The sequence below is a fragment of the Adiantum capillus-veneris genome, chromosome 1 (assembly GCF_014529385.1).
Source record: "Adiantum capillus-veneris isolate H3 chromosome 1, ASM1452938v2, whole genome shotgun sequence".
In the NCBI taxonomy this organism is placed as follows: domain Eukaryota; kingdom Viridiplantae; phylum Streptophyta; class Polypodiopsida; order Polypodiales; family Pteridaceae; genus Adiantum; species Adiantum capillus-veneris.
In genome coordinates, this window is record NC_140931.1 from 60,779,303 (window position 1) to 60,800,191 (window position 20,889).

The following is a 20,889-nucleotide window of genomic DNA, read 5'->3' on the forward strand; positions in this document are numbered from 1 at the left end:
GCATCGTGATTTGTTTACCTCTCTTGGCTCTGTTCGTCATGGGAATTTAGTCACTTATGCCAACAATGCCTCTTATCCGGTTCAACAAGTTGGAAAGATTGTGCTTACTGTTGCAAATGGCAGTTCTTTCACACTTGTTGATGCATTGTATGTACCTGGGATCAAGAACAATCTTTTGTCTATATCTGCACTTGCTACACTTGGTCTTGGAGTCAAATTTGTGGATGACAAATGTATAGTACATGATCTCAGTTTTGGTGATGAAATTGTTGCATTTGGCATTTTATGCCGTGGGCTGTATAAGATCACTTTGTATGTGGATAGAAATTTGCAAATACAATTGTGGATTCTAAGGCTATTCCAGATGCAAAACTTTGGCCTGTTAAACATGTTTTTGAAGACTGTCTTTTGGATAAGATGCAACGTTCGAAGTTTCTAAAGGAAGGTTCAATTAGGGCCACATGCATGTTGCAACTTGTGCATAGTGATGTTTGTGGGCCCATGCAAACTCCATCCTTGGGAAATTACATTTACTTCGTGACTTTCATTGATGATTACTCCAGGCATGCATGGGTGTATGCGCTTCAAGCGAAGTCCGAAGTGTTTATGTGCTTCAAACAATTTCTGGCTATGGCTGTAAATGTTTCGAAATGTACTATGGACACCCTTCGTTCCTATCGAGGAGCAAAGTATATGTCTCATGAACTTAATGCATTTCTGGCTAGTTGTGAAATAAAGCACCAATGTATAGTTCGGTATACACCTTAGCAAAATGGTGCTGCTAAGAGAAAAAATAGCTCTTAGGAAATGGCATGATGTATGGTCAAAAGTCAAGCTTTGCCGCATTCGTTTTGGCTTGAGTCCATCATGTGTGCCACTTATGTACTTAACAGGTGTCCTATGAAAGTTTTGCAGTCTATGACTCCTTATGAAGCATGGCATGATAGAAAGCCTTTTACATGATAGAAAGCCTTTTACTGAGCACATGCGTGTTTTTGGTTGTTTAAAATATGCTTTGGTGTCACAAACGCAGCGCAGAAAATTGGATGATAAGGCTGTCAAATGTATTTTTGTTGGTTATAGTGCTGAAAGCAAAGGTTACAAGTTGTATCATCTGCAAACAAACCATATCTTGGTTTCACGGGATGATGTGTTTGAAGAAGATTGCATTCAGCCCTTCCCGTCATGTACTAGAGATAGTAATGAAGGCTCACAAAACATTTATGACACTTTGTTGCCTCCTTTCAGTGGTGGAAGTTCAAATGTAAATTCCAATGAGGCAAATATACAACCTATGGGGGTTTCTGAAAATGTTACAGATCAGCCTATTACTGATGCATATGTACATGATGTACTTGATGAGGAAAGGGCTGAGAATGAGCAGACTAGAGGTATGCCTAAATGACTGGTGCATACTTTGCATGACAGTAAATTGGATACACCTTTGTCTAGTCGTACTCGTTCAGGTTCTCGCCATGCATCTTATGCATTAGATTGTTATGCTTTGGCTATGTCTAGTTTATGTGAGGTTAAGGAATCTCTATCTTTTGATGAAGTAAAGAATCCAAAAAATTTGGATGGCTGCCATATAATCAGAATATGATACACTTATAGAAAATGGCACATGGACTTCATGTGATTTGCCTCCTCGCAAAAAATCCATTGCTACGAAGTGGGTTTACAAGTTGAAACGCAAGTCGGATGGTGAGATTCATCGCTATAAGGCTCGACTTGTTGCAAAGGGTCATGCACAGCAAGATTAGGAAGAGACTTTTGCTCCTACTTGTCGTATGACTACTGTGAGTTTTCTATGTGTATTGGCAAGTCATTTTGGTTGGAATGTACATCAGCCAGACATTGTTATGCTTTCTTGAATGGCGACATATTTAAGGATGTTTATGTAACGCAGCCTCGCGGTTTTATCAAGAAAGGACAAGAGGATAAAGTGTGCAAATGTAAGAAAGCTTTGTATGGGTTGAAGCAATCTCCTCGTGCTTAATATCAAAAAGGCGATACTCATTTGGTCAAACGAGGCTTCCGTAGCAGTTCAACAGAAAGCAGATTGTATGTAAAACGTGAGGGTGATGTACTTCTCATTGTGGTTCTCTATGTGGATGATTTGCTAGTCATTGGACCAAATGAGAGACATATTGCTGAATTTAAGGCTGATTTGAATGCTACTTTCAAGATGAAAGATTTGGGATTGTTGTATCATTACTTGGGTATATAGTTTAAGAAGTGTGATGGTGGTATTGTCTTGTGTCAGATAAGTTACATAGAGACAATGCTATGTAAGTTTGGACTTCAGGATTCCAAACCTATTGCCACTCCCATGGAAACACGTTTGATATTGAGTCTTCATGATGCTAGTGATCCTGCCGATGTCACTCTTTACCAAATTGTTGTTGAATGCCTCATTTATGTATGCAACATGAAGCCAGATATTCATATGCAGTCTCGCAGGTCAGCAGATTCATGACTTTACATCTGGGCTTGTTTTATCCCAAGGGGGAATCATTGCCCCCCGATTTGCATGCTTTTTTGGACTCACATTGGGTTGGTTGTTTTGACAGGCAAGTGTCCGAGAAGTGGTTTTTGTTTCATGCTCAGCAATTTATGTACTCATGGTTGAGCAAGAAGCAACCTAATATGGCCACTTCCAGTTGTGAGACTGAGTACAGGGCAGTCTTTGTCACCAGCGTGTGACTACTATCTATCCTTTTTGTTGATTTCTTTCTTATTATCTATTTACTTTCACTTTTTGGAAACACCCCTCGGGAAATCTAACTGCCCTGCATTGCATAGCTAGTGTGGAACTGTACAGAGGGAGTCCAGGCCTGAGGGCAAGAGAGCACTAAGGTTGGACAAGGACTATGGTTAGCCAAGTGGGGTCATTGACTAGCCAAAGTGGAATCCTTTGCTACAGAGGCTACATTTCAGTTCTGGATGTGGCCGCAGTGTACAAAGAGGGTCGGATGACCTAGAAAGATACAATGGCAGCATCTCCTAAAATTTAGGGAACTGCTATTTTGGGACCTGAAAATGTCTTCGCGTCATTACGTGCAGTTTGACATGGGGATCATTTTGTTACTCTGTGGCCAAGTCAACAGAGGCTGCAGGTGAGATATTTTTAGACCCGAGGGTCTAAAGCGGGAAAATGCACAAATGAGTGACACTTGGCACTTTGAGGCCAGTTTACTACTTATAGAGAAGGCAAAAACGTGATTTATAGTTGGGAGGCTCATTTTGCAAGTCTCTGTCACAGGTTAAGAGCTATGGAGTGCTTGCTTTCCCTCTTATGCACAGTGCGGTGCCAGGAGTGATGCCCTGCACGCTACGCACTGCCCTCTCTCTCCCCTTTGGCAGTATGTTATGCCCCTCTAGTGGGCTTTTCATTTGACCAATGTACAGTTGTGTGGGTTCATGCGCGATTGCCGAGGCAAGAGCCTCTTGCACAGGTACTGGATTAGCTAGCGGCTAATCCCCCCGCAGGTACAGGTGAATTCGGAGAGGTTTCACGCCAGAAATCTCGTCCGATTCAAAGGGCAAGTAGCCCTACAGGTGCGGGAGCTCGAGGACTTGCTAGGGATGCGACCGGCACGCGGAACGGAGCCCGAAACAGTGAATTACAGCCTGCTGTGTATTTTTGCAGGTTTAGGGTTTTGGCCCTAAACGGACCCTAATACCCCCAGGAGGTTCGGGGACGCAAGGGGACCGCTGTACAGGTGATCTGGCGCATTTTCAGGGCTGAAAACAGAGAATTCAGCGTGCTGCAGATTCTCGCCAGGTTTTGCAAAGTGCCCGTATGCGTCGGGAAAGTCAGTCAATGCGTGGGAATACTGACCGTGAAGGGTTCTAGTACAGTTATGCTGCCGAAATCGGGCTGGAACAGTGGAAATTCAGCCGAGTTTGTGCGGGGCAGCTTGTAGGAACCACAGCGTTTATTCCCTCTTTTGAACAATAAAGAAATACCGAAAGGGGCGCCTAAGTTAGGGGCCAATCTGGTGTCTGTCCACTCATACAGGTGCAATCTAGCAGCCTGTATCCCTCTCCCCTTTGTTGTGTCTTGAAAGTACAGGTAAAATAGACGACTAATAATGGGTGAAAGCTAAATCAAGGTTTAAAGTAAAGTCTACCGCCCTTTTCGGATTGAACAGGCCGGTTTCATGGTTCCATCGACGGGATTAAATCACTTTTTTCCATAGAAGTGAGCCTTGGTCAGTTTTGGACTTGAAGACACAGGGGATCATAGACGAGACACAGGGAATTGTAATTATGGCTGACAGACCAGATGATGTGACTGAAGAGGTTTCCTCTTCACAGGGTCAACAGACACATGAAGTGGGTGAGTCCTCAAGACCACCACAGACTGATGATGATATATTCAGGACCCAGTTGGCTACTGCTGTGGCTATGTTCACACAAGTAATGCAGAACCCAAGGTTTTTAGCCTTTCTGCAACCTCCTGTTCCGTCTCAGCAAGTTGGGTCACTGGATCATATTCAAAAGCCTGTTAAGGCTAGAGCACAGGTGATTCATACCGCACAGTCAATGGAAACACCTGTACACTTGACGGAGAACATGCAGTCTCCACAACGTATGCCTAAGGTGCAAGAACAGGTGGCTGAGATGCCAGTTTTTCAAGCTGTACCAATTCAGCCCGCCACCTTTCAGCAGCCTATAGCTGGTTCTAATGGGCAGGGAAGCAACTTACAGGCTATGCAACAGGTCTTCCCACCACCTTCAGTACACCCTGGCTATTTTGGAGGTGGATCGGTATTTCAGAGCATGGCTGGTCATGCACCTGGAAATCAGTTTTATACGCCAGGAACAGTGTTTGCGGGTGCTCAAACGATGATGCCTAACCCCATGTACAGTGTCATGGGTATGCAACCAGGGTTTCAAAGCACTCAGGGACAATTTGGGATGCCACAAGCAAATTTTGGTATGGCTGGAATTACAAATCAGCAGCCAAATATGGCATTTCCAGGTCAAGTTAATAGCGGCCAAGGAACACAGATGAACCCTAATAGTGTTCCTATGTTTCAGTCACTTCCATATGACAATTTAACGCCGCTGGAGAGGCCAACTCCGTACAAAGAAGGTGGCAAAGGTGTGACATTCACGACCTTTACAGGGTTTGATGACAGGAAGAAGGCTCTTTCATTCCTCCAGCAGTTTGACAAGGCCTATGCAGGGGGAAACTTTACAGAGGCTTCAAAGGTCCGCAAGGCAGCCACTTTCTTGACAGGGAATGCGGGACAATGGTGGACAACTTTATTGCTTCAAGGGCAAGCTCCGTCCACATGGATTTACTTCAAGCAGATTTTTGCAGCAGCATGGTTATCTGATGATTTCGAAGCAGATGTCATGACAGAATGGCACCAGCTTAATGCTGCCACTTGCAGAAATCTGGATGATTACAATCGGAAGTTTTGGAAAGCTCTACTTCCAGTAACTTCCTATAGGTTTGTGCCATTGACAGAACAGATTGAAAAATACTGTTGTGGCCTACCCAAAGGATTGAGAAAATACTGCACAAAGACCAAAGTCACTACTTTGACGCAGCTCATCGAGGTAGCAAACACTGGCAATGGTTTGCTCAAGGGAGAAGATTGTGATGAATCAAATTTATCTGTGCTTGATAAAGAAAGGTCAATGTTTTTACAACAATATAGTGATTGCTTTTCCGATTCATTACCGTCTCAATTACCGCCAGAGAGACCCGAGGACCATGCGATAGATTTGGTGCCAGGCTGTAGCCCACCAAATAAGCCTCCGTACAGGGTTAGTGCGGCTCAGCAGAAAGAGATAATGGGCCAAGTACAGGAGCTTATAGAAAAAGGGCTGATTCAGCCCAGTTCATCTCCATTTTGTTCTCCAGTGTTGTTGGTGCAGAAAAAGGATGGCTCATGGCGTATGTGCATCGACTACCGTGCACTGAACAAGAATACCATCAAGAATAGGTTTCCTATACCTAGAATTGATGATATTATGGACAAATTAGAAGGAGCAGCTATGTTTAGCAGGATAGATCTAAAGAGTGGGTATCATCAGATCCGCATTAGATCAGAGGATGTGCACAAGACTGCTTTTAGAACGACGTTTGGCCTTTACGAATTTTTAGTGATGCCCTTTGGTCTCACAAATGCTCCTGCTACGTTCAATAGGATGATGGACAGAATTTTCCGTCCACACCAGCAGTTTGTTGGTACATTCTTTGATGACATGATAGTCTACTCAAAGAATGAAGAGGAGCATAGGCATCACTTGGCCATTGTGTTCAAAGAGCTACGCAGTCATAGGTTGCTCATCAATGCAAAGAAAAGTGAGTTTTTTCTGAAAGAGATTCACTTTCTGGGACACATTGTCTCAAAGGATGGTGTCAGAATGGATCCTGCAAAAGTTGAAGCGATCAAGTCATGGCCAAATTTGAAGACGGTGCATGATGTCCGAAGCTTTTTGGGACTATGCTCCTATTACAGAAGGTTTATCCGAAATTTCGCTGAGATTGCTTCACCTTTACATGCTCTTCAAAAGAAGGCAGTCACCTTTAGATGGACACAAAAAGAGATTTCAGCTTTTAATCTCTTAAAGGAAAAGATGACTTCAGATCCAGTCATTGTGTTGCCAGATCTTAGGAAGTCATTTGTGGTCCAATGTGATGCCTGCGGTAGTAGCATTGGTGCTGTGCTAATGCAAGATGGCAGGGTAGTAGCCTATGAGAGCAGAATTTTGCAAGGGCCAGAGATGACCATGCAGGTCTATGAGAAAGAGTTACTGGCTGTGATTCATGCGCTCTTAAGTTGGAAACACTACCTGCTAGGTGCAGACTTTGTTGTCCAAACGGACCATCAGACCTTGCGATACTTCTTGACACAGACAAAGTTATCTGAGAAGCATATGCGATGGGCAAATATCTTGTCCATGTTCCATTTTCAGATTGTGCATGTGGAAGGCAAGAAGAATGTTGTGGCTGATGCCTTGTCAAGGAAGCCACAAATTTCAGCTGTGTCGATTCCTTATCATCATGAACTTGATGATATGAGAGAACAGTATGCAAATGATGAAGATTTTGCAAGGGTCTTCGAGCAACTAATGGATGGACAACGTCATGAACACTATCTTCTTAAAGACGGGTTCATGATGATGCATGGCAGATTGTGTGTCACAAAGCCATTGCGACGCAAAGTTATGGAAGAGAGTCATGTCCCACCGTATGCAGGGCATCGTGGTATCGATGCTACAGTTAAAGCGGTAGAGACATTCTTCTATTGGCCTACATTGAGAAGGGATGTGGATGCCTTTGTGCGAGAATGCCTAATATGCCAAAAGGTCAAGTTTGACAGGCAAAAGGCACCAGGGTTATTGCAACCACTACCTATTCCAGATAAACCATGGGAAAGTATTGCTATGGATTTTATCTTTGATCTTCCAAGAACGCAGACAGGAAATGATGGTATTTGGACCATTATTTGCAGATTCAGCAAACAGGCTCATTTTATTCCTGTCAGGAAGAAGATAAAGCCAGATCAGATGGCACGCTTGTTTATGAGCAATATTTTCAAGTATCATGGCATGCCACAGTCGATTATTAGCGACCGTGATCCACGCATGACTAGTTTGTTCTGGAAAGGCTTGTTTGAGAATATGGGTACCACGCTCAAATTCTCTTCGTCATTTCATCCTCAAACAGATGGACAGTCAGAAGAGGCAAATTCTACTGTCCTAGATCTGCTGAAGTGCTATGTGTCAGAGCATAAAGGAAAGTGGGAGCAGTATTTGCCATTGGTGGAGTATGCATACAATAATACAGTGCATTCATCAACTGGCAAGGCACCTTTTGAGATAGTTGAAGGTGGCAAGAAAGTTCCTCCCATACTGCATACAAAGGACAAGATATTTGAAGCAGATAAGTATGTTCAAGACATGGATGAAATGTACAAGAAGGTCAAAGTGGCCTTAGAAAGGACTCAGGCAAAGCAAAAGAAAGCAGCTGATCGTCACCGTCGTGAAGTGGTATATTCACTTGGTGATTGGGTGCTTCTACGGTTTGAAAAGGCAAGGTTAAAGAAGATGAAGGGCAAGGAAAGACTGTTTCCAAAGCTCAGCATGCGTTACTATGGGCCTTTTCAAGTGTGTGACATAATCAGTGATGTTGCATATAGGCTGAAATTGCCTGACAGTTGGAAGATTCACAATGCGTTTCATGTGAGTCTTCTCAGACCCTATGTGGGTGATGTGCCAGAAGCTATTCCAGCTGAAGATCAGCCGGAAGTCGAGGAACTTGACGAGATCTTGGTCCCTGAACAGATTTTGGCACACAAAGAAAGGAAAGTGAAAGGCAAGGTTGCCAGGCGTTACTTGGTAAAGTTCAGAAACTATCCACCAATAGATGCTAAGTGGATGGAAGAAGGTGAACTTGCAGAGTCACCAACTGTGTTATCACTTTACCTGGAAGCCTTCGATTTGCAACCTACCTTGACCCCTTGAGTTTCAAAGCTACATGGATTGTCAGTGTGACAATGGCTTCTGAAACAAATGATGTACATGGTATTTAAAGTGAGCTCAAATGAAATACCTGTTACATGAATGTTAGAGCTGTACAGATTGTCAGTTTGGCAATTGCTCTTATGGAATGTCCAAAAGTTTGGTTAGTGCTATAGAAGTGAGTATTTCTTGTCAGTCTGTCAAGGATACAGTGATTGCTTCTATTAAAGAGTACATGTGTAACTGCATTCTTAAACTGTCGGTTTGGGTATGCTCGAAAGTGTTACGAGATCCAACGTGTACTATAAGACAGTGGCAAAATGTGCAGCTACCATTTTGTCATTGGAAAGTTAGTGACTCAAAGCAATGGCAGAGTGCGAAGCTACCACTATGTCATTGGGACAGGGTTCACACGCAGGCAATACATGAGTCGACGAGGTGTTGAATACACCAGGGTTGACAATGAGCATGTATGTGTCATACATGTGTCGACAGGTGTTGAATACATCAGTGTTGACAGTAAGCATGTACGACATAGATGCAAACGAGGACGTTTGAGATTTCAAGAGGGGGGTATGTCACCAGCGTGTGACTACTATCTATCCTTTTTGTTGATTTCTTTCTTATTATCTATTTACTTTCACTTTTTGGAAACACCCCTCGGGAAATCTAACTGCCCTGCATTGCATAGCTAGTGTGGAACTGTACAGAGGGAGTCCAGGCCTGAGGGCAAGAGAGCACTAAGGTTGGACAAGGACTATGGTTAGCCAAGTGGGGTCATTGACTAGCCAAAGTGGAATCCTTTGCTACAGAGGCTACATTTCAGTTCTGGATGTGGCCGCAGTGTACAAAGAGGGTCGGATGACCTAGAAAGATACAATGGCAGCATCTCCTAAAATTTAGGGAACTGCTATTTTGGGACCTGAAAATGTCTTCGCGTCATTACGTGCAGTTTGACATGGGGATCATTTTGTTACTCTGTGGCCAAGTCAACAGAGGCTGCAGGTGAGATATTTTTAGACCCGAGGGTCTAAAGCGGGAAAATGCACAAATGAGTGACACTTGGCACTTTGAGGCCAGTTTACTACTTATAGAGAAGGCAAAAACGTGATTTATAGTTGGGAGGCTCATTTTGCAAGTCTCTGTCACAGGTTAAGAGCTATGGAGTGCTTGCTTTCCCTCTTATGCACAGTGCGGTGCCAGGAGTGATGCCCTGCACGCTACGCACTGCCCTCTCTCTCCCCTTTGGCAGTATGTTATGCCCCTCTAGTGGGCTTTTCATTTGACCAATGTACAGTTGTGTGGGTTCATGCGCGATTGCCGAGGCAAGAGCCTCTTGCACAGGTACTGGATTAGCTAGCGGCTAATCCCCCCGCAGGTACAGGTGAATTCGGAGAGGTTTCACGCCAGAAATCTCGTCCGATTCAAAGGGCAAGTAGCCCTACAGGTGCGGGAGCTCGAGGACTTGCTAGGGATGCGACCGGCACGCGGAACGGAGCCCGAAACAGTGAATTACAGCCTGCTGTGTATTTTTGCAGGTTTAGGGTTTTGGCCCTAAACGGACCCTAATACCCCCAGGAGGTTCGGGGACGCAAGGGGACCGCTGTACAGGTGATCTGGCGCATTTTCAGGGCTGAAAACAGAGAATTCAGCGTGCTGCAGATTCTCGCCAGGTTTTGCAAAGTGCCCGTATGCGTCGGGAAAGTCAGTCAATGCGTGGGAATACTGACCGTGAAGGGTTCTAGTACAGTTATGCTGCCGAAATCGGGCTGGAACAGTGGAAATTCAGCCGAGTTTGTGCGGGGCAGCTTGTAGGAACCACAGCGTTTATTCCCTCTTTTGAACAATAAAGAAATACCGAAAGGGGCGCCTAAGTTAGGGGCCAATCTGGTGTCTGTCCACTCATACAGGTGCAATCTAGCAGCCTGTATCCCTCTCCCCTTTGTTGTGTCTTGAAAGTACAGGTAAAATAGACGACTAATAATGGGTGAAAGCTAAATCAAGGTTTAAAGTAAAGTCTACCGCCCTTTTCGGATTGAACAGGCCGGTTTCAGTCTTCATAGCTACAGTTGAGTGTGTATGGCTCAGACGCCTCATGGCTCATTTGGGTGTTGGAAAGGACACTACCAACACTATCTACACTGACAGTCAGAGCGCATTGGCAGTTCCGAGGAACCCAGTTTTTCATGCTCGCACAAAGCACATTGAGGTGCATTACGACTATGTTACGGAGAGGCTCTCAGTAATAGAAATCAGCTTGGCTTATGTGCTAACACAGGACAACCTTGCAGATCTTTTCACAAAGGCATTATCTAGTGAGAAGTTCGAAGCTTTCCAAAAAGATTTGGGCTTACTCCCCTTTGTGGACTGATCTTGTCCTCAAGGCATGGCACTTTCCTATACTCTATGTGCCAGCTCTCGTTCACCGCATCAATCCTTGGGAAATTTGTTACCATATACATGTTGACGAAGGAAATTTGGAATGGCGGCCTCTACACCAAAACAAACTCCATTGCGCCACAAGGGAAATGAGATGAGGGCACCAACTAGTCTTAGAAGCGTGGACTAGGACCGCTACAGAGAGAGAGAGAGAGAGAGAGAGAGAGAGAGAGAGAGAGAGAGAGAGAGAGAACTATCACTATGAATGAAGCATTAACCTTAGTGTGTGTACAAGGAATGGATAACTTCAAGCACTCCCAACACAAATAGCATGTAGATTACTGAACAACAAGTCAAGAATTAGCCAAAATCATATCAAGCACTCTCACACACACATAAAAGATCTCTCTTAATTAAACTAAGTAAGAGGAGGGGAGGTTACTAGCATAAAACAATTTGCACTCTAGAATGTGCAAGAATAGAGTGAATGAATGAGCTTTATGGGCTCATGATAAGTGATACAAAAACTCAATGGGGCTGAGGGATACTTGAAATTACAAAGGGGGGAGGCTCTTTATATAGGAAAGAGAGTGATTAGGAGTGAGGTTAAGATCCAAGTGCAATTTGTACAAATGAAGCTTGATTAGGGACATTCAACCAATGAAGAAGCTCCTTCCAAGTGATTTGTTGACCAATTTGCAACTAATTGGCTCCATCATCACTTGTGTTGTCTTCACTCCTTCCTCCATAGCTTGAGTCCAAGAGCTTCCTTATTTTAAAATGTAAAGAATCTACATAAAATCAATGCATATCTAGTAATAATAGAAAGGGGTTGAATGAGAACTTATAAATTACAACAAGATTAAGCATGATGAGAGAGGTGATTAGAAAAGGAATTTGTGATGGTTTTTTGAGCTTGAGAGAGAGGAGGAAGGAGGGGAGGGTGAGAAGACTAATGGATGATTTTTAGAGAAGGTCTCAATGTGGAAAAGGAAGGGTGTGCGTGTAAAGGTAGAGGGGGTGGTCTCCACCACAGTTGAAAAAACTGGCGTCTGCCATTTTGGCCATATCTCCTAAACCGTAGATGCAAAAATTATAAAAAAAATATGGTCAAAATCTCCAGCTCATCAGCTACAACTTTGATGAAGACAACTTTTCTTGGATCGGAGTGGAAGTATTTTCTTAAAATCCAACAAAATTATGTGTCTGTTTCCTTCCTTTACCAAGTCTTCCATTTGGGTCCCATCTGTTTGAATCATCATATGGCTCCAAAGCTATGATGATATGAGCCACTCATGACCCTTGAATCATGGGTGCATGGCTCCACAACCACATCATACCAAAAGCGTGGAGTCACCAAAAGCATTTAATCTCTCAATTGAATTATGCAGGCACCAACAAAGGCCATGAATTAGAGCTTGATATTCTGCTTCATTGTTGGAGTGGACATCTTCTAGAGTGATCCCTTCACCATGGATCCTCTCTCCCAATAGAGATAAGACCACGATGCCTGCAGCTACCTTATCCTTGGTTCTCTTGTATGCTCCATCAAAGTAGAGGCTATAAGCATTGACCAGAGCCTCTAGAGCTGGAGATGGTGGAAGTTCCTTTCTCTTCAAATGGAAAACTTTTTCATAGCACTTGTTTGTTAAAATGTCGGCTAAGCATGCTCGAGTTGTTCTTTCAACCTGTATTGTATAATCAAACTCTTGAAGTCGCACTACCCACTTTGCTATTTTGTCAGAGATTTCCATATGTTGTAGTGCGTAGGAAAACATATCCTCCACAGTGATAATTACAAACCTCTTTGGCAGCAAGTATGGCCGAAACTTGGTTACCGCAAACATGTGGGCTAACACTAGCTATTCCATCAGGGTGTAGGCCTTCTCTGTGTTTTCCATGAGGCGGCTAGCAAAATACACAGGCCTCATAAAGGATGTTTTTGGATCTTTTTGTAGGAGGGCAGCACCAATGGCTTCTTCTCCCACACTAGGGTTTACAAAGAATGTTTCTTCCCAACAAGGTTGGAGGATTACAGGGAGTGACCCTAACATTTTTTTTATCTCTCTAAAATGCCCATCACTTTCTTCACTCCAAACAAGCGTCTCTTGACGAGTCAGCTGTTGTAGAGGAAATATCACTTGGGAGAGTAAGTGTATGAATCTACTTAAATATCTTAGCTTTTGCAAGAAAGAGATTAATTGTTTGATGGAAGTTGGGGGAGGTAGATTTAGCAATGTTTCTATCTTTTCAGGATCTACCTCCATTCCATCAATGGACACTACATGCCCCAATAGTGTAACCTTGCTTTCCCCAATGTGACATTTGTCTTTGTTTAGTTGTCCACCCAGCTTAGCTAAACGAGTAAATCCTTCATCAATCTTGCCGAGATGCATAGTTTTGGAGCTGTAAATACAAAAGTCATCTATGAAAACCCTTATGGACTTACCAAAGTAAGGTTGGAAGACCATATTCATGAATCGTTGAAAGGTGGCTGGAGAGTTGGTGAGACCAAAAGGCATGACTCGAAATGCAAAACAGTCCCATGGTGTGATGAAAGTAGTCTTTTTCTGGTCCTCCTCTGCAATGCGTATTTGAAAGTAGCCGGAGTATCCATCACACACTGTGTATTGCTCATGGCCTGCTACTTCATTTAGAATCTCATCTTGAAATGGGAGAGGGAAGTGGTCCCTTTTTGTTGCAGCATTTAGTGGCTTGTAATCCACGCACACTCGCCATTTACCATATCCACTTGAGCTCCACTCATCAGCTGACGTCTCTAGTTCAAGGTTCTCTTGTCGCCCATTCTTCAAGTTATAAACCACCTTCCAACTATGGCCACCCACTCGAGGCCTCAACTCCAAGTCTCCTTTTGCCCAATCTTGCCTAGCTCCTATACCCATGAGCCAAGGTCGTCCTAAAATAAGGGGGTATCCTTCTCCCTTTACTGGCATCACATAAGCATCAACCTCTTTAGTGATTCCAAAACAGAAACTCTCAAAGATTTCACTACACCCACACAAGTGATAGAGACATTATTGGCCATTTTTTCCCTAAAGTTTGATGATTCCATTACCTCTAAACCCAATTGATGCATTAGCTTTTCTGTCATGACACAAACCTCTGCTCCACTGTCAATGTAAGTTTTTGGAATCCGTTGTCCCTTGATTTGAGCCTCCACCAAAGGCACTATATCTTTGAGACCATATGCTTTGATTACACTTACTAGCTTACTTCGCTTTGCCCTCGTGCTCACCATTTTTTACCATTGTCGTCACAGCTTTGGGGAGATATGAAGTAGTTGTGGCCAAGTAATCTTTGGTCCTTGAGAACTCACATCAGCTGTCAAGTCATAAGGTTGTGTTCGAGATCCCATAGGGAAATCAGAGATGTCAATTTGAGACCTAGTACGGGTCTTTCTCTTCTTGGCTTCATCTTTAGTTGCCCGAGATGTACTTGCATCCTTGCTTGTTTCTTTACTTACTTCATCTTGGACACGCACACGCTTGATAGGCATTGTAGCCACTTCATCTATCTTCATCTTCCCTTTAGCTATTTCTTCCTGGTTGCTTCTACCCTTGAAGACCTCCTCCATCCTTATGATGCTCACATTTGGTTGAGTAGCAGGGGCTTGAGCTTGAGCATGAGGTGGCTGCAAAATTTGAGGTTGCGGTTTCTCTTGTGCTTGAGCTCTAGCACGGGGAGGACTTACTTGTTGTCGAGGACCTCTGACAGGGTAGTCATATCTTCTAGGATGAGGGCAATTATACATGCCGTGGCCATTTTCCCCACAATTGTAACACAACATTTCCCTTGCTTGACGTCGTATTGGTGGCCGATTCCCACCATTCCCCTCAATAGGCCTTCTTGCACCCTACACAAGATTTACTCTCAAACCCTCTAGCTGGTTTGTGAGATTGTTTATTTGTTGGAGTATATCTTCTTGTTGACCTCTATTGAGGTCTGGTGCATTAGGCACATTTGGAGGTACGTGAGAAGCTTCCATAGTTGTGATATTGCCTCCCAAAGCTAGCTGGCCAGCTTGGGCTTGATAGAGAATCTTTTGATTCTTTTCCCTAGCAATCCTTAAGGCATCTTCAAAAGTATTTAGAAATTTTCTCTTTACCTTCTCCCTTAGCAAGGGGTACAAACCTCAGATAAATCGATACTTTTGGAGGCAATTGGGAGCTCGCTCACCAGGGTTTAGTGAGTCTGACCATTGCCCCCAAAGTTTCAGAAAAACTTCCTCATAGGTTGCATAACCATGAGGGTCAACTTGATGAAGGGCCAGAAGCCATTGTCATAGTTCTTCTGCTGAATTGTCTTGTTGAAATCTTCGTAGGAAAGCCGCCTTCAATCCCTCCCAATCAACTCTTTGGGTTGGATCTAGAGCCTGGAACCATACCCTAGCTTCTTCTTTGAGCACCAAAGGAAAAGAGCTCAATTTCAATGCTTCGTCATCCCTCCCAGAGACAAGGAAAGCCATCTCCAAGTTATCCAAAAAGTCCCCAGCATTTTCCTCACTACGCCCAAAAAAATTAGGGAAAGCCATCATAAAATGGGTTTTCTTCCTCTCAATACAGCACAAAGATGAAAACGTCTAGGCCCAAATCATATCTTATTAAGGGTAGAATAAATGGATTGATAGATGCATTAATCTCAGCTAGACGACGAGGGCCTAGTAAGTTCCTTATGATGTTTTGGACCCTAAGCTTTGTGCTAGCTATTATATGCACAGTTTGTCTAGCAAGAGGTTGGAAAGGTCCATATAAATCCCTATGATTCATGGAGTATGCTTAAAGCAAGATGAAGATGTGAACATCAAAAGATACATTATACTCCAAAATAGAAAATATTATAGGGTCAGGGGACAACAATATCTCTCTCAACCTCTCAGCTCCAAAATAGAAGACCAATCTTTGTTGGAAAAAAATATTTCTATCAATGCGCACATTCACCCTAATATTCTGAACTGATTGAAAGTTGTAGAAAATGGGATTATTCATTGGTGCATTAAATAAAAACTTCCATGAAGCACTTCATTGAAGTTCAGCTCTCTTGGATCCCACCATTTGAGAGATGCGAAGAATTTGCTCACCAGTGATTAGCCTAGCTTTGGTGTGACCATCTTCAGCTTTGTAGAGTTCATAGGGTTCAATGGCTACCCTCTCAACTACCTTGAGCCTTCTTGCTAGTAGTAGTTGGAGTGCATCACCATATGTAGCCTCTTGCCAATACCGCACCCCATTGATGTGTAGCTCCCCCTCCAAAAACTTGTTAATACCCAAGTTTGAAAGTGCTTTCATCACCTGAAGTCAAGGCTTCAAAGGAAGTGTCTTCACACTAGCCACGAAGCACTCAACACAATGCTTTGACCTAGGGACTTGATGACTACAAAATTTTCCTTGAAGCAAAGAAGGGTGTATGTAGTTAACTGTCTTTACCCGCATACGTGCCGTTTGTCGATAAAGACGCTTCTTTTCTCGAGCTTCTTGGGGAGACCATAGTGAAAGTCTCGGAGAATTTGATGGTACTTCCTTCATAGGATTGACAGAGCGCTGCTTGAGAACTCCTCCGTGGGGGCACCAATTATGACGAAGGAAATTTGTAATGGCGGCCTCTGCACCAAAACAAACTCCATTGCGCCACAAGGGAAATGAGATGAGGGCACCAACTAGTTTTGGAAGCGTGGATTAGGACCGCTACACACACACAGAGAGAGAGAGAGAGAGAGAGAGAGAGAGAGAGAGAACTATCACTATGAATGAAGCATTAACCTTAGTGTGTGTACAAGGAATGGATAACTTCAAGCACTCCCAACACAAATAGCATGTAGATTACTGAACAACAACTCAAGAATTAGCCAAAATCATATCAAGCACTCTCACACACACATAAAAGATCTCTCTTAATTAACATAAGTAAGAGGAGGGGAGGTTACTAGCATAAAACAATTTGCACTTTAGAATGTGCAAGAATAGAGTGAATGAATGAGCTTTATGGGCTCATGATGAGTGATACAAAGACTCAATGGGGCTGAGGGATGCTTGAAACTACAAAGGGGGGGGCTCTTTATATAGGAAAGAGAGTGATTAGGAGTGAGGTTAAGATCCAAGTGCAATTTGTACAAATGGAGCTTAATTAGGGACATTCAACGAATGAAGAAGCTCCTTCCAAGTGATTGGTTGACCAATTTGCAACTAATTGGCTCCATCATCGCTTGTGTTGTCTTCACTCCTTCCTCCATAGCTTGATTCCAAGAGCTTCCTTATTTTAAAATGTAAAGAATCTACATAAAAGCAATGCATATCTAGTAATAATAGAAAGGGGTTGAATGAGAACCTATGAATTACAACAAGATTAAGCATGATGAGAGAGGTGATTAGAAAAGGGATTTGTGATGGTTTTTTGAGCTTGAGAGAGATGAGGAAGGAGGGGAGGGTGAGAAGACTAATGGATGATTTTTAGAGAAGGTCTCAATGTGGAAAAGAAAGGGTGTGTGTGTAAAGGTAGAGGGGGTGGTCTCCACCACAGTTGAAAAAACTGGCGTCCACCATTTTGGCCATATCTCCTAAACCGTAGATGCAAAAATTATAAAAAAAATATGGTCAGAATCTCCAGCTCATCAGCTACAACTTTGATGAAAACTTTTCTTGGATCGGAGTGAAAGTATTTTTTTAAAATCCAGCAAAATCATGTGTCTGTTTCCTTCCTTTACCAAGTCTTCCATTTGGGTCCCATCTGTTTGAATCATCATATGGCTCCAAAGCCATGATGATATGAGCCACTCATGACCCTTGAATCATGGATGCATGACTCCGCAACCACATCATATCTTTTCTTTTCACATTTACATATTTTCCCTTCCCTTTACCACTAGGTTCTCCCTCTACCTTTCACCTCCGGTGAGCTAGTCAAGAAAAAATTCCCATCAAATCATTTTTTGAATTTTCCCAAGAGGTTGTTCTCACTCTTTCTTTTATTGTAAACCTCTAGAAGCAAGGAAAACCAACAAAATATAGTAAACAAAAATTTGTGATAGGCTCGGATCAATGTGATAGTGATGTGTGTAAACATACATAGGACCGTCAGGGCATTTTTTCCCTCACTAGCAGATTTTTTTCCCCTGTGCATTGTATATACGCCCATCACTCTAGGGCTATCTTATCTTTCCATTGCACACTAAGTAATACACTCTGTTGTGTGTCTTGAGCTTTCTTCGTCGTCTCCAAGCTGTGTGTGTTTTCTTGCAACCCTAATTCCAACAAGTATGTTATTTGTTTGATAAATTGGCATGGATGTGGGGGGCAATTACATGGCTTTTGTGATTTCTAGGGCCACACACTCTCTCTGAGGATTCTCCAACAAATTAAGTCGTTTTGCTTACAACTTGGCTTGCAGACGAGGCACTCTTGAGATGTTACCACACATTGTCCATTAGTTCAATCTCCCTAGATGTAATACAGTTTCTACCACAATTTATTGCATTGCATTTTGGATTATTTGCAAGGCTCATTGTACTCACATCTTGGGGTCACAACCTTCACTAACATAGACCACCTTGACAGCGGTCTGGACAGAGTTGCTCAATCCTCTTCGCACCCATTGGGATACCTCAACATGCTTCTCTAGGGAAGTGAGGTGGGGTAGATACTCCTCTCTTCCACTATTGGCAATTTCTTCACTATTTTTCACTCTAGAGAAGGTCCCAATCACTTGTCATTACACACCTTGGTAGTGGTTTATACTACATTCTTCCTATATGTCACTGTGATGTGTAAAGAGCATTCATACTATAACCTCCGTTTTCTACTTCCTCTCGAAGATAGTTTGCCTTGAGGACCACTGACATGCCCCATGAGGTTTTGTTGTATCTTGGGAGAGTCCCTTAATGCCCCTGAACTTACATATAAACATCTATATAGCCCTTTGGACATTTGATGAAGAATAGAAGGATCTATTTTGCTAAAAAAAAGAGGGATCTAAAGTGTCTTTGATGTGCGCTCTAGGACCCCTCTTTCTTCTCAATGGCAAGCCAATTAAAAAACGCAAGCATAATTGTATAATCGTGAGGTAATTAGTGAGATAGAGTACGGCCTTCGCACTTAAATGCAAGCACTATAAAGACAATGCTATACCTTTTAAGGAAGTCCAATGAATGTCCTAACAAATGACACTTTTGATGATCTAATGCACTAAAAGAAAAGTCCAATATAGTGTTGAGATAAACATGAAGGACGTTTTATGCCACTCATCTTTCACAAATGCATTCATCCATAGAAAACAATTGTTGTAAATGGTTGACTTTATTGTCTAGGTCTCAAATATGTATTGATGCTAATTATCAATGCCATTGCCAAAAGATACGTATCTTTTAAGAGTAATGACCAAAGTTATGAGAAGTATGACCTCCATCATCGATGGACTTGAAAACCAAATTGATAAGACACAATGAAGCTTAACTTAATGAGAAAACTGGCCCGAAAAATGGGTGCAAACCCCAAGCACAGCACGCAAACAGTATGGTTTCAATTCCTCTTTCATAGCAGGAGACAAATGAACATTCCCAGCCCAATCTTCAACTTAGACTTGTCCGAATGTTATGTAAGAGTTTTAAGGTAGAACTAAGACCCTTGGTAGCCAATTTGTTGTGTGTATGCATGAATATGCTGGTATGCACACTCAAACACCACTATACAATGTTATTTCGATGAGCGTGAGCGTATAATGCCCAAAAGCATTTTCGAACAAACTTTGTCCAAGTCAAGGCACAAACACCATACATGCTCTTACTTCTTGAGTCCCCAATCACTTCCCACTGAGGTTATGGGTATGAAGAGAATAGTGGAGTACATGGTAAAGATGCAACAAAACCCTTCACATTGACTCAGAAGCAAGTGGTTTGAAAGCTGGGATGCATTTACAGTTGCTTATGAATGTGTTACCAAGTACAAAATAAGAGCATGTGTGGGTGATACACAACTGAGAAGGCATATTAACCTGGCAATAGAGCGGTTCCATGGAATGACTAACTGATCCTCAGTGGCAGAGTCCTCGCCGAAAGTGTCCTGCACGCCACCGCCAACAGAAACACCCTCCATTTGCTCAGAGGAGTATTCTTTGTCCAAGACGGGGGAACCCATAATGGGGTGGACGCTGCTATTGTACAATAAGTTGTTGAGCCTCGCTCTTCTCCTTGTGGGCGTAGCTCGATAAGAGGCTGCTTTCACAACGCTACTATACACCCCGCCTAGTTTCCACAACATGTACAAACGCAACAGAAACCCGTCTTTTCGAGCTTTTCAGGTCTCTGGACTCTGCGCCTCTTTCTTGCTTGCATGCACGTTGGCAAGGTGACACGCGTGCTGAAGTGATCCTTGCCACGTGCTCTTTACTCGACATAGAGTGTGTGTGACTCGACGCCAAGTTCAGACTTTTACTAGTAACGGTGTCTTAGAGATACAAAGGAGATGGAGAGCTCAAGAGAGAAGCCAAGTGTCAAAGCACCTTCAGACTCGACTCCTGCTGCTGAAATCCATTAATTGAAAGATTCCAAGGTACTGCTAAAATCCATTACTGGAAAAATTCCTTCGAATCTTTCAATCACATACTCCGATCTCAATTGGTGCCCTCTACCCTCATTATCTCTCCCTCGTCGCCTCTTGCCATCTCCCCACGAAGACATATGGTGGAAAAAGGTTGCATATTCAACCCCAACATACTCCGATCTCAATTGGTCCCCCTCTGCCCTCATTGTCTCTCCCTTGGTGCCCTTTGCCATCTCCCTCGGAAGACATGTGGTGGAAAAAGGTTGCATATTCAACCCCAACGAGAGAGAGAGAGAGAGAGAGAAAGAGAGAGAGAGAGAGAGCGATATATATATATAGAGAGAGAGAGAGTCGCATGTGGCAAAACAGGGAATCTACGTAGACTTCCTTTAATTAGGGATTTAAAATGAATTGGCACACTTTTTATAAAAGACGTTACATTCTACGGAATTACCCCCCCCCCCCCCCCCCC

At 43.1% G+C, this 20,889-nt stretch overlaps 1 protein-coding gene across 2 annotated transcripts in view; it reads right to left on the bottom strand.

Annotated features, from left to right (window-relative positions):
* LOC147464866 (uncharacterized) overlaps positions 1-20,155 on the bottom strand; it is a 42,185-nt gene extending 22,030 nt beyond the window's left edge. For both annotated transcript variants that reach the window (XM_086510317.1, XM_086510326.1), the window contains exon 1: positions 19,870-20,155. In XM_086510317.1, coding sequence (XP_086366443.1) covers positions 19,870-20,135 — 266 coding nt within the window. In that variant the 5' untranslated portion in view covers positions 20,136-20,155. The remainder of the gene's footprint in view (positions 1-19,869) is intronic.
* Between the last annotated feature and the right edge of the window lie 734 nt (positions 20,156-20,889).